This window comes from Perognathus longimembris, chromosome 2 (assembly GCF_023159225.1).
Source record: "Perognathus longimembris pacificus isolate PPM17 chromosome 2, ASM2315922v1, whole genome shotgun sequence".
Taxonomy (NCBI): Eukaryota; Metazoa; Chordata; class Mammalia; order Rodentia; family Heteromyidae; genus Perognathus; species Perognathus longimembris.
In genome coordinates this window covers 146,232,652-146,247,231 of record NC_063162.1, presented here as the reverse complement: position 1 = coordinate 146,247,231, position 14,580 = coordinate 146,232,652, and the positions used below count along the sequence as shown (strand labels likewise).

General features: G+C 40.8%; 1 protein-coding gene and 1 pseudogene across 1 annotated transcript; both read right to left on the bottom strand.

Moving 5' to 3' along the window:
* Positions 1–3,557: 3,557 nt before the first annotated feature.
* LOC125345692 lies at positions 3,558–4,385 on the bottom strand (annotated as a pseudogene).
* Positions 4,386–8,990: 4,605 nt separating this feature from the next.
* On the bottom strand, positions 8,991–9,923 carry LOC125345899 (olfactory receptor 13-like). Its single transcript, XM_048337965.1, has one exon. It carries the CDS (start codon positions 9,921–9,923, stop codon positions 8,991–8,993), a length of 933 nt encoding a protein of 310 aa, XP_048193922.1.
* Positions 9,924–14,580: the final 4,657 nt, after the last annotated feature.

Genomic DNA, 14,580 nt, shown 5'->3' with positions numbered 1-14,580 from the left:
AAGAACCACCTGCCCCCTCAACAAATGGGCTAAAGACCTAAAAAGAGACTTCTCTGGAGAGGAAATGAGAATGGCCAAGAGACACATGAAGAAGTGCTCCATATCGCTGGCCATAAAAGAAATGCAAATCAAAGCAACATTGAGATTCTACCTCATCCCAGTAAGAATGTCCATTATCAAGAAAACTAATAATAACAAATGCTAGAGGGGATTTGGCCAAAAGGGAACCCTACTACGTTGTTGGTGGGAGGGTACACTTGTTCAACCACTCTGGAAAGCAGTATGGAGATTCCTCAGAAGGCTAAACATAGAGCTTCCCCATGACCCATCAGCCCCACTTTTGGGCATCTACCCAAAAGTTTATAAGCAAGACCACACTTAAGGCACCAGCACAACTATGTTCATAGCAGCATAATTTCTCATTGCTAAAATATGGAACCAACCCAGATGCCCCTCGGTAGATGAGTGGATCAAGAAAATGTGGTACATATGCACAATGGAATTCTATGCCTCTATCAGAAAGAATGACATTGCCCCATTTGTAAGGAAATGGAAGGACTTGGAAAAAAAATTATACTAAGTGAAATGATCCAGAATAAAAGAAACATGGACTCTATGGTTTCCCTCATAGGGAATAATCAGTACAGGTCTAGGATAGTCCTAGCAGAAGATCACAATAGCTCAATAGCTATGCCAGTATGAACACATAAGATGATGCTAAGCAAAATGAGCTCCATGTTACGGAAACAAGGGGTTTATCATGGCCAGGATTTGAATCTCATAAATCCAAGCAAGAGGTAGAGCTGCTGTGAATGCTGACTACGGAAGCCTGGGGCAGATGGTGGATGGTCAGGTGTCCCTATGGCTTTATGATGGCCTATCGTAAATGGTGATCCATTAGTGCACACCTTCCCCTCACCTCCATGTGGCTTATGCCAAGGCAGGATTCTCTGGTTTCCATTTTGAAAAGGATAAGTGCTGAATTTAGATTTTGCCTTTTTTTTTGATTAGATGGTTTTGTCATAAGTATGTGTGTGTATGGGGTGTGGGGGGGGGGAGATCTTGAGAGACCACAGCTGTAACAGTGCTCAATTCCTGCATTAAAATGGTAATGTGTGGGCTTTTGATGTGCTCTGTGAATATGCACATCTCAGATATGAGATACAATTAGTAACAGAATGCCTGGCCCATTCATTTTGGATCTGCCCCGTCTGAATCCTTATTTCTTCAGCCTCCTCCAGCTAAGTTTCCTGAAGAAAACATATCCTACAGTGAGAGTCTGTGGTCTGCACTTGCTAACATGAGCAAAGATTAGGCCTTTCCAGTCAGTGACAGATATGTCCATGGTACATGCCAGAGACAGTGGGAGCCCAATGGCAGGGCCAAGAGTCACATTATTCTACACAGAGCTCCATTGCTATCGTTGTCAATGGTCAAATCCTCTGCTCTCCACCTCACGCAGGAAACAGAGGAATTAATACCTTGCACATGGCCACTCTGCTAGCAAAACCATTATTATGCCACAACATAGCTGTACAGCTTAGCAATTAGACAAATTCCTTTTGAATGACCCACACTCTGTTCTCTATGTGTCAGAAAGTAATAATATCCCCACCATTTTTGATGTTCAGTACCGCCTCTAGAAAATGCCTGCCATTCCGCTATACTCATTGTAAATGAAAATAAATTTGTAACCCACTGAGAAGAATTTGCAAAAATTAACCCAGAAGACATTTTTTACAGGGGTTAAGTCAATCTAGAACTATAAGTACTACACACACAGGATGACTACTGGTGCTATAATTAAGATGAATTGATAGCATCAGTAATCCAATGGGTTTCTTTTTTGCACCTAAAAGACTGTAACAATTTTGAGTACCAAAACTGAAATATGATGTGTGTGTGTGTGTGTGTGTGTGTGTGTGTGTGTGTGTGTCTCCCTGAGTGCTGTTTGTAGAGAAAATTCTATTTAAAAAATTTACAGTTCTACTCAGCTGGTGAGGCTCCAGTGTGAAATGGTTGCATCTCTCTTCTGTTCCACTGGTGTTTTGCTGTTCAGTTCCTCACTGTGGTTCACGCCCAGGGCCTCCCAGATGCTCATAGTAACACTTCTTTCCTGTGAACACTTTTTCATTTTAGTCCAGATGCTTGTCTTAGCAACTATAGATCCTTCTGTGTAATAAAGAAGCTTGACTTCAATAGTTCTGTGTATTAGCTCAACTAAATCTCCATGATCAATGAGAATGACTTTTATTATCAACTTCCAGGTCATGTTCCCAGAAAAGCTCACCAATTCTGTGACTTGTCCCATAAGAGTCACTCTTGAGGATCACCAAGTCCCATTTGTGATCTCCAATCACCAGGCTATTAAGAAATCCTCCTTCACCTAACACATTCTACCTTGGGGAACCTACTTACATTGCTTCTTTCATAACCCCAGTATTGATACACAACTGTACATTGTGGTTAAATTCAAAGGGGCCTGGAACCACACTGTCTAAACAACAGCCCAGTATGAATCAATTCCTTGCACACACATACATAAAATAAATAAATAAATATGCTTACAATAAAAGAAATTGTTAGGTTGACTGTGTGAAACAGGCCACATGATGTCCCTTAGGCCACTTGGTATGTCATTTAAAACATTCCATTTTATTTCCAAAACCACTTTGATTTTGGATTCATGTGCTCTGCCCAAATATCCATTTATGTTCAGTAATTAAGAGTTGGGTTGATTTCTTGGTAAACTCCAAATGTAGGGCACACTTTCTTTAGAATGACTGAATCAGAAAAATCAATCCACAAACACAGATGAATACTAAGCTAGGTACCGACACTCACAATTAATCTTTCCTATTGCAGGGGCAGGACATTCACTGGTGAGAAATAATGCAGTCTGGTTAAAAAAATCAGAAGTTATCATGGAAAGATGCATGAAAAAACATACATTCATGTGTATGTGTATGTGTGTGTGTGTTTGTGTATGTCTATATTTACAGCTCAATGTTTTACATTTTCTGAGGAATCTTAAATCTACCCAGATAGCTTTATCTGACACTCATTTTAGGGCTATATGGAGACACTGTCCAGTTTTCCTTCTTTGTTAGCTAACAATGAAGCAATAGACTGATAAACTTGTAATTTGAAATTACTTTTATCAGGGTCTCCATTCAGCCTACAAAGTAAGCTCACTAACATGAGTTCACGATTTTCATATAAAATGTTTTCATATATGCAGCACAAATAGTTGTATATGTCTAGACAATTCTTGGATTGGGAAAGTGCAATTTGAGGTAATGGACAATTGTGTAGCTGGGCTTGTATTCTTATTATTAATTATTATCATTATTCCTTCCAAAGCTTACAATACATGTTTTCAGGAAGCTTCAATAGTTAAAAAAAAGATTAGTGACAGATCTTCAAATTTTGCACCTAGAAAATGACTTCAAATATTTTTTCATTTCACAAATCTACAATTTAGGAAAAAACGGCAAAATCATATTTGATAAAATTTTATCTCCAAGCGGACTGGAGACATTAAGATTTACTCCTGCTTAATGAAGAGGGGACATGCTTGTTTCATAAAGCGCACCGATGAGAGTCCTCATGAAATTTAGCAGCAATTGGGCAGTAAGATTACAGACTAGAGTGTAGGCAGTCAAATGTCCCAAGTGGGAAAGGGTTTCCGTGCACAGCGCCCTCCGCAGGGCGTCCTTGACCTCTGCATTCCTCAGGCCGTAGATCAGGGGGTTCAGCATGGGGTTGAAAAGGCTATAGAACAGTGAAAAGATCTTCTGCTGCTCCACAGGATGGCGGGACTTGGGAGCCATGTATGTGATGATAGCACTGCCAAAGAAGAGCCCCACCACGCAGAGGTGGGAGGAGCAGGTGGAGAAGGCCTTCCTGCGGCCTGCCCCTGACTGGATCCTCAGGATGGCCAGCAGGATGCGCATGTAGGGGACCAGTACCAGGCACAGGGGGCCACTAGGATGAACACACAGGCTGCAAAGATGGCAACTACATTGAGCCTGGTGTCAGCACAAGCCAGCTTGAGCACGGCCAGGATTTCACAGAAGAAGTGGTTGATTTCATGAGGCCCACAGAAGGGCAGCCTCAGGATGAGAATGACATGAACCAGGGCCAGAAAGTGATAGCCAGGAAAATACAGAGTCTCCAGCTCACAATGACAGAGTATTGGAGCAGGTGGTAGATGGCCACGTACCGGTCATAGGACATCATCACCAAAAGGAGACATTCTATGTGCCCAAGAGGCAGAGAGAGAAATGTCTGTGTTATGCATCCAGCAAAGGAGCTGGGCTTGGCTGGTCCAGGACATTCACCAGCCTCTGGGACACCACATTGCAGACATAGGAGATGTCCATGACGGCCAGGTGCTAGGAGAAGTACCTGGGGGTGTGAAGTCTGAAGTTCAGACAGATGAGCCCCAAGGTGACGCAATTGCCCAGTAATGTGATTGTATAGAAGAAAGAGAAAAGTCCAGAAAAGGACTATATGAATCCTTAAACCAAGACCAAATCCCAGAAGGATGAGTTCGGTGACTATTGTCTCATTTCCTTCCATTTCACTATGAAAGGAAGAATCAGATAACTATGACACCCAATTCTTTGAAAATACCCAATTCTTTAAAAAAGCATATTTTGTTTATTATAGCATTGGTATTAAGGATGTTAGAGACTATTACAATTGCTATGAAGGTCTTTGTTGATGACATTAATTAATAGTGAAACATTACTTACTAGAAATTTAAGTTAAGCATCTGTCCACAGCCTAAATGTTCTGGGAGCAGAATGTGTCACCAGTGATTAGTTCCTTGGAGCTATTGGAATGGATGCAATTAATTAATAATAAATCCAAACAAACAGAATAACCAAGACATGCAGTTTCTCTCAGGGCTTCTCACACACAAGTATGAAAGAGAATTAGTACTATCTTTGACAATTGAGTGATAAGGAACTTGGTCTACAAATTGCTTTGTATGTAAAATTATTGAGTTTGTCCTTTAGCCTGGAATTACAACTTCCCCGATATATCATATTGTAATCCACTGTGGTTTCTAGCATAAACATTAATCAGTGTCATTAAAAGGGAAAAGAAATCACCTGGGCCTTGCTACCTTCCCACAATTTGTAGGAGGAACGGCACTAGAATTGGTCAACACTTAGTTTGCCGTCATTATAACCAACGAAGATGTCAAGGAGTGCTGAAGTAAGAAACGTGACTGCATTCTGAGAAAGCCACTCCTGTACCCCATATAAAACTAATGAAAGTAACTATTCACAGGTAGAAATGACCTACTATTGGGAAGGTTATGACTGGAGAATTCAGTGGGCTTTCAGAAACCCACTCATGGTATTTTGATACAATCTTGCAGTACAGAGCAGCAGGATTTGGCTAGACAGTGAACTCAAATGCAGTTAGGTTTATGAGGTTGCGGTGTAGAGAAAGAGTAGAAAAAGATGGATAGGGATCAACTTGGAGTATACACGGTGGTGTAGCATTTGGTGGAGTATAGACGGTGGTGTAACATTTGTCAGAGTATAGATGGGTGTGTAGCTTTTGGTGGAGTATAGATGGGTGTAGCATGATGACCTTCACTGTAGTAGGCATGAGTGAAGCAGAATTACTAGAATAATCTGTTGTTAATCATTTCCAAGTTTTTATATGCAGTAAGCATATGAGGTAAGTTATTTTTATAGATGCTATTTGAATTTTGAGTTATATTAGATTCGTCACAGAGGTATTAAACCTGGAGCAGGAAGAACCGAGAATCACTTTGCTGTGATGGCAACCTATTCAATAATCTGTTAAAAATTGATTAGACTTTCATAGTGCTTTGCTTCCTGTGTTCTGAATGCTGGAGAAATGCAATGCATAAGAAATTGATGGCTTTAGGCTCAGGAAGATGCTATTGTGAAAGTGTGCTTTGGGAACCAGGCAAGAGATAAAATGAAAAGGTTGACACAAAACCTACAGAACCCCTAAAAATAAATCTCGATGAATTTTTGGGTATTGCAACTCTCTCCAATTTTATTACATGACTCTCTGACAGCTTGGGCTCTGCTGTTATCTTTCCATCCCCACCTCAAAGACTCACCTCCAGGCTATAGAAAATCTAATATTACACAAATATTCAAGGTATCTGACTCAACCTTTCATGCTATGTTCAGTGATAGGTAAGTATATGACATAGATACAGTATGGCAGAATTGAATTTGTAATTTATAAAATAACCAATACGTGTTATTTTCCCTGAAACTCAGCAGGACACTAAGAAGTACCTTTGTTTAGTTTCCTATAATAAAAAATATTTCAAGTATTTTACCTAAATGCATAATGTAGAAATTCTTTATCTGTGTGTGTTTAGTGTCATCATTCCCAAATAAATCTTTTTCACATGGATAGTTTTGCAAAATGAAAACAAAATAAAACTAGTCAAATGCTACACAATTTCTCCCTCAAACATGCCACTATCATTCTCAAAACAATTTAGGTAGACTGTGAATAATGAGCATGTCTGTTTCCCATACATAGATTTCATTTCTCCTCCTGATCCTGAAATGGTGTCAGCGACACCATGAAAGTTAACCCAACACTTATGACTTCAGCCTTTCCGGGAGGATGGATGAGAGCCGGTGACCCTGTCAGTTCCCGCATTTGGACTCAAGGCCCTCAGAAGGGAAGCCCCTGCAGGCCGTGACACGGGTTCTATTTCCTCAGAGCTGTGAAGCTGCAGAATTGTCCCTTCTGTTCCCAACTGAGAGGCAGCAGAATCCTCAGGAAAGGAGTTTGATTCTCCAAGGGCCTACCTGGCAGTTCCAGATGGCTCGGCGGAGGTGCTGGGCTTTGAGACACCATGCTTGCTGGGAGGAAAAGACAAAAGCAATCGTCCTCCTTTTCTGCTCTCCTCCCCAGCAAGGCAATCAGGAAACACAGATGGCCACAGGGCACACCTCTGAGACACCAGCCCTCATTAAGGTTCCCGAACACTTGGCATCCTTTGGATCTCATGGTCCCCAGCACTGCTGCCATCCCAGTCTTCAGATGATTGGATGGAGCAGTCAGGGAGTTGCGGGCATCCACACATCCTGTTGTGATTTGGGTCCCTCTGGGCTACTGCACAAGTTAGAAGAACATATCCTGACACTCTATCTGATTTCTATATTTAATATCATATGGTCATCCGTTATGAAAGTTATTTTAGACTCTAAAAGTAAAAACCCAATTGAAGATGGTGAAGTAAATATAAATGTTTATGGTACAGAACTGTAACTATGTAAAATGCATCATTTACAGTTATGTTTTCTGTAGCATATGAAGTTGACACCATTTTTTACCTGTGTAAGTAATAATGTCTGACTCTTTCCAAGTTTCTTTTTATTTTTAAAGCTCTAATACAGAAGATCTAATATTGATTTCTTGTGTATTCAAGAATAGGAAAATAGATAAGAATATTTGTAAATAGTATATTTGTGATAATATCAAACAGTGATATGTCAAATTCCACATTAGTTGTTAATCTGAGATGCTAAAATTGAATGAATTTTTATTTCTTTTATTTTCTTTTTGTGCTAATCCTGGGGCTTGAATTTAGGGCTGGAGCTTTTTTTTGCATAAGGCTAGAACCTTACCACTTGAGCTACAGCTTCACTTCTGGGTGTGTGTGTGTGTGTGTGTGTGTGTGTGTGTGTGTGTGTGTGTGTGTAACTGGAGATAAAAGTCTTATGGACTTTCACAGCTTTCCTACCTGAGCTGGCTTTGAACCATGATCCTCAGATAGCCTCCTGACTAGCTAGGATTACATACAGCCATGAGCTAACAGTATCGAGCTATGAATTTCTTTCTTTCTTTCTTTCTTTCTTTCTTTCTTTCTTTCTTTCTTTCTTTCTTTCTTTCTTTCTTTCTTTCTTTCTCTTTCTTTCTTTCTCTTTCTTTCTTTCTTTCTTTCTTTCTTTCTTTCTTTCTTTCTTTCTTTCTTTCTTTCTTTCTTTCTTTCTTTCTTTCTTTCTTTCTTTCTTTCTTTCTTTCTTTCTTTCTTTCTTTCTTTCTGCCAGTCCTGAGGCTTGGACTCAGGGCCTGAGCACTGTCTCTGGCTTCTTTTTGCTCAAGGCTAGCACTCTGCCACTTGAGCCACAGTGCCACTTCTGGCTTTTTCTATATATGTGGTGCCGAGAAATCGAATCCAGGGCTTCATATATACAAGACAAGCACTCTTGCCACTAGGCTGTATTCCCAACCCTATGAATTTATTTCTTGAGAGACTTAATGATTCATGCTGAAGGAGATGATTGTATTCATCACCTCTTACTCATCCACCACTGAAGAGCAGAATAGTGACCCTCATGTTCTATAACCAAATACATTCCCAAGCTGAGTTAGTGTGTTCAAACATATGTCCTCTCTAGCAGCTCACCTTGGAAAGAAGAAAAGTCACTTGCCCTAGTACAGAATTTCTAAAAGCCTTTGCAAGGAGTCAATCAACATCAAGATATCCTTAGTCCAGGAAATTTAAAATGTATGTATGAAAAAAAGATCCTATATTCAAATAAGTTTGGAAAACAAAGGCTAAACCCTAGTGTTACTATCTTTTTAACCAAAGAATTTACAGGTTTTGCGAATGCTCACATACATTGTGACTCCTAGAGAGGGGCATCCAACATGAAAGCTTTCACAATATATTTGACCATAACAGCTGTTTCGCAAATCCCTTTCCGGGGGAATAGTGTTTTGAAGGAAACACTTTGAAGAGCTAGGGTGCTGGGTCCTTAAACTCGGAGGAATCGTGTAAAAGTTGCAGCCTTGATTATATGAACAGCATGGCTACGGATCATACTTGCGAACATCTGTTTCTAGAGCGCATCATCTCACCAATGGCGAAGGAAGGTCCCAGGCAACTGTCCTGCTCCCAATAATAGTTCAAAGCCGTGGTCCGGGCTAGCCACGGTGGGTGGGTGGGTGCAGCGCTCCTCTTAGGACTCGGTCTGCATTCTGAGCGCTCTCTTCAGGCTGTTCTTCACTTCTGCGTTGCGGAGGCTGTAGATGAGCGGGTTGAGCATGGGGTTGAAGAGGCTGTGGAAGAGCAGGAGGTATTTCTTTTGTTCCTGAGGCTTCCCATACCTGGGTCCCACGTACGTGATCATGGCTGTGCCGTAGAAGAGCCCCACCACGCAGAGGTGGGAGGAGCAGGTGGAGAAGGCCTTCCTCTGCCCTTCCCCGGACTGGATCCTCAGAATGGCCCCGAGGATGCACACGTAGGAGACCACGATGGAGGTGAAGGGCCCCACCAGCACGAACACCGCCCCGGCCAGAACCAGGATCTCATTGACGCGGGTATCTGCGCAGGCCAGGGTGAGAACAGCCATGATTTCGCAGAAAAAGTGGTTGATTTCCTGGGGCCTACAGAAGGGTAGAGGTAGAAGTAACCCTAAATGAACCAAGGAGAGGAGGACGCCGATAGCCCAGGAGGTCGTCGCCAGGCTGACACACACCCTCCAGCTCATGATGAGCGTGTAGCGCAGAGGGTGGCAGATGGCCACGTAGCGGTCATAGGACATGGCCACCAGGAGGAGGCATTCGATGATAGCAAAGGTCAGGAAGAGAAAGGTCTGCGCCATGCAGCCAGCAAAGGAGATGGGCTTGGCTGGGTGCAGGAGGTTGGCCAGCATCTGGGGCACCGTGTTGCAGGCGTAGGCGATGTCCACGACAGCCAGATGGGAGAGGAAGAAGTACATAGGGGTGTGCAGTCTGGGGTCCAGGCAGATGAACCCCAGGATAACGCCATTGCCCAAGAGAGTGAAAACATAGAACAGGGAGAAGAAGCCAAAGAGGACCAAGTGCATCCGTGGACCAACAGGAAACCCCAGAAGGATGAACTCTGTGACGGAGGTCCTATTGCTTTCCATACCCCTGTGACTGAGGAAACTGGAGTCATTAGTAGGGTCTAGGAGAAGAGTTCAGACACATACTCAACTTGTATGATCTCCTTTTCCGGGATAGTGAAGTGATAAGAGGGAGTTGTAGTGAATTCTTCTGTCGCTTAACGAGTATTTAATCATGTTATTTGAAAACCCTAAAGTAAATGACATGCATGTATCTAATATATACTCTGTATAGTATATAGGCTTATGCATGTATAAGAAAGTATATTTCGACATGCACACATATGCTACAAGTGCGTATGTTTTTATGATGTTTTAAATATGTTAAGGGAATCTGCAATTTTAAAATAATGTGCTGTCTCATTTAATGTACTCCATAATTATGTTTAATTCAGTGAACCAAACCATATATTTTTTTCGAATAAATTCTGCTTTTCCTCACATATATTATCCAGGTAGTTCTCCTTCTTTTCTAGGTATAACTCTATCAGTTATACCAAAGATTCAAAACTCTATCAACTTTCATTTGAATTGGAAGGTTTCATTAAAGGCAGAGTATGTTTGAGTTAATAGATCGTTGAACAAATGCACTTTGGGCTCTTTCCTTCTCCCTCTGTGTGTCTGTCCACACTTTTCACCTCTCCATCAACAACCAGTATCTCACAAAAATCTCTTCTGAAGACAAAAGACTCAATTTTATCCTGGAGTCTTCTTGCTTACTATTTAGGTGTCCCAATGCGTTAGAGTAGAATGTATGTGAATGACTGAACAGATGTGTAACATGCTGTATGCACACATGAGAATACAGTATCATTGACATATAGTGCAGAATACGGGCATGTCTCTGCAGGTGACTGACAATAGCTCGTCTTCTCTAAAGACATCGAACTAAATGATTCTTCTAACTCTATACTTGAGGTACAAAAATAATATGCCCTTCTTGTTTTGTATTTATTCCTGTCTTTTACATAAAGTCAACTTGTCTGAGAGATAGTGGAAATGAGCATTTAAATCATCATAAAAGTAAACTTTCAAGGCTTCAAAAATGATCAAAACTCTTTGGACCTCTTCTACCACCATTTCGATGATACATGGCATAGCTCAAATTGGTGAAAATATAAAATAACATGCAGATATGTATTGATTTTCTAAATTTGTATATACCAGTATTCTTAGGGTAGAGATGTCAGTGGTTAAACTCTGAGCTTCTCCTCATTGCTCAGACTTGAGACATTATAAGACTGTAATAAAGGAATGAATAAATAAATAATCCTTTCTATACATATTTCACTTGCTTCTATATGTAACAATTTATATCTTATTTTTAAAGTAAAATTCATATTCTCACACATAACTCTTCACCTTCAAAATTCTATAAGTCAGAAATACCATTAATATGCTGATTATAATAATACAATCATATTTTGATTAATCTTCTATTGGTGACCATTCATTTATTTTGCTTAGATTCTCCTATGATCTAAAATGGCCAATGGGTGATGTGAGCGTTTGAGAATTTGAGCCTTAAGAGAGTTGAAATGTTCTTCCTCATGATATTAAGGTGTACAAGTAAAGCAAACAAACATCCAATGATATTTGGCCAGAACTTACAAAGACAGTTAGGAAACTTGGGTATCTAGAGATGACCGTTGCACATAGATCCCAATGAAAGGTTTCTTCAAGCAGAAACCTTTCTGCCAGGTGGCTAAATTCACTGATGGTACTGGAAACCGTACTGCTGGATCTCAGAATGGCCAAAGACAAAGACAAGATATCTTTCGGAAGGAAAGTCTTTATTAATTTACCCTTCTCCCAAATGTCATGAGAACCTTATGCTACACAGGAGAAAACAGATTCCACTGGTGCCAATGTGGTTACTATAGAGATGAGAAGAACTCAATTCCCGTTCTTCTTCTGCCCCACAGAGGATTGCATCTGCCTGTTTCTGTCTCTGAGGAAGCTACAGAGATACTAAGATGCTCCTATGTTAAGATAAGGAAAGGTGATACTTTCATGGCGTACATATAAAACCTCATATCCTAGGATCAACTTGCCTTCATAAATACCTCAATATGTAATTCATTACACTTTCATAATTTATGTTGTCAGTCCTGGGGCCTGAGCACTCTTCCTGAGCTTTGGTACCCAAGGCTAGTGCTCTATCACTTTGAGCCACTGTGGCACTTCTGATGTTCTAGGGGTTAATTGTAGATAAGAGTCTCATGGACTTTCCTGCCTGGCCTGGCTTTGAACTATGGTCCTCAGATTTCAGCCTCCTGAGTAGCTAGGATTACAGGTGTGAGCCACTGGTGTCCAGCTAGTTTCATAATTTTTATGTTTTTCTTCCATCTCAAACACTTGGAAAACACTTTGGAAATAGGAATCTGGTTATTGTTTGACAGTGAAATAAAACCTGGACATGCATTCCTTTAGCCATAGTCCTTTCAGTATGGTCTAGTTTCCACAGTACTCCAAAGTCAGTGGTGGAACAAATTTGAACAATAAGGCCTAAATGACTAGACAACTTGAGATGGACCTTCCCCCATCCTTGAGCACAGATCTGCAGATGCTTGGATACTCTTTTTGGGGAAGTGGAAGCTTTGGGGAACATCTATCTGAGTGGGAAAAGAATGGAGGAAGCACGAGGACTGTGTGAGTCTTACTTTTGACGATTTTTGTTCCTTGTTAAGTATGTACTTGGCTCTCAGGAGAAAGACAAAGCTCTGTAGAAGCAAAGGGCTAGCACCTGTTCTCTCAACCCTTAGGAATGGGAATGAACCTATGTGTCCCTTCAGAGACTTCAGAAGACTTATGCTGTTATTATATTGTGCACATAAAGAATAGCACTCTACGTCTGCAAGCTGTGGTCAACAACCTGTTCCTTAAGCTGTGTCTCAGCCCTAGAGTCACACATAAACAATATCTGAGACATGCATTTTGGGAACCGTGAATCTCTAGGCAATGTTCTCATTGTCATTTCTATTGAAACTGGTGTGACATGATGCCAGAGACCAACCATAAGCAAGATGCTTTTATAGCCTCCATATAGGGCCATTAAAATGGACAATGTAGTGCAGATAGAAAATGCAAATCCTTACATTGAATCGATGTATATACATATACATGTAATCATAATAAATCATCACTTTACTCAGACTGAATGAAATGAATTGGTGGCAATCATCATGCCACCAATGGAATTATTGATCTCCTTGGAGAAAGATAGATTAAAGACCCAATCTGTCCTCTGCTGATGGAGGACAGACATTCTGCAGAGCAGAGCAGCAAAGCCCAGCAGCTTTATGGACAAGCAGCCAATGCTACTGGGTTCTTGCAAAACTTTTATCTCTGTCGCCATGGATACTGCATTTGTTGCCGCGTAGGCAATCACTGCAGTGGATTAGCAGAGAGACTGGTGAACATCCTATATTCTGTTGTATAAATTCTCTCTTGCAATAATGTTGTTGGTTGGCAATAATATGGGTTACACAGATCGTTAATTCTTCATACTCTCTCCCAGGTATCTGGTCCATGCTGTCATCCCCAAATCCAGGACAACTGGGCCAGGGTTCAGGCTCACAATCCATGTGACCATTTCCAGGAGTCCATGTCCATGCTCACCACAGGCTACCTTCTCTCCACAAACAGTGAGTAAGTTAGTAACCAGCTGTGATCCAAACGTTCCAAACAATTGATCAAAATGTGTACCCGTATATGTAGCTCACTCATCCTCGCACTAACGATCTTAACGTGAGACCTGAAACTTTGAAATCAGTACAGAAAAACAAGAAAATCTCTGGAAGATATAGGCATAGTAGTCATTTTCTGGATAAAATTCTAATTGCCCAAGACATAAAAATGGAAAACTGAAAACGACTGGCAATATTCCTGCTATATCACCCTTGGGCCTGGATCCAAAGACAACATATCAGTGTCTAAGGTAAACCCCTACAGATCTGTGATTGTGGGGATTCTGGTCACACTAGGCAAACTACGGAGTCAGCTAATGTATTCAACAATCAATGAATGGACACACATATGCACACACTATTACTCAGCATTAAAGAAGAACAAATCTATGTCATCTTCCGGGAAATGAACGGAACCAGAGATCATCATGTTGAGTGAGATAAGCCAAACTCAAAAGTGCTTGCTCCTTTTGAAAATATAAACCTAAAATGATGATGATGATAGTAATGGGGCAGAAATGTAAAAGAGAGATACTGTCCAGGAAGGAATCAATCAGTAAAAGCGAGGAAGAAAAGAGGAGGATACTGAGGAGTAAAGAGGATCAAAGAATGTGGCATACAAATTCAGCATATGTACATGAACATATACATTCAGCATAATGAAACCTACCAAATGCCAATTTAAGTTGGGAGGAGGAAGGAGAGTAACAGAATATGGTAGAGGGAGTGAATTTGTTTATAGTGCATTATGTGCATGGATGGAAATACCACAGCAAACCTCTTCATGTTACAACTGCAAGCTAATGCAAAATAAACATAATAGAAATGAATTGTGCCATCCCTGAAGTGTTGTGTCTACTTTGTCCCGATGTAGTGTTTTTTGAGGTCCGTCCATCCATGTTTTTTTAAAAAATACAAGGCCTTGTACTTGATAGGAAGTTATACTTGAGCTGTGCTCCAGGCCAAGAGTCATCGATATTTGTAGCAGTTGT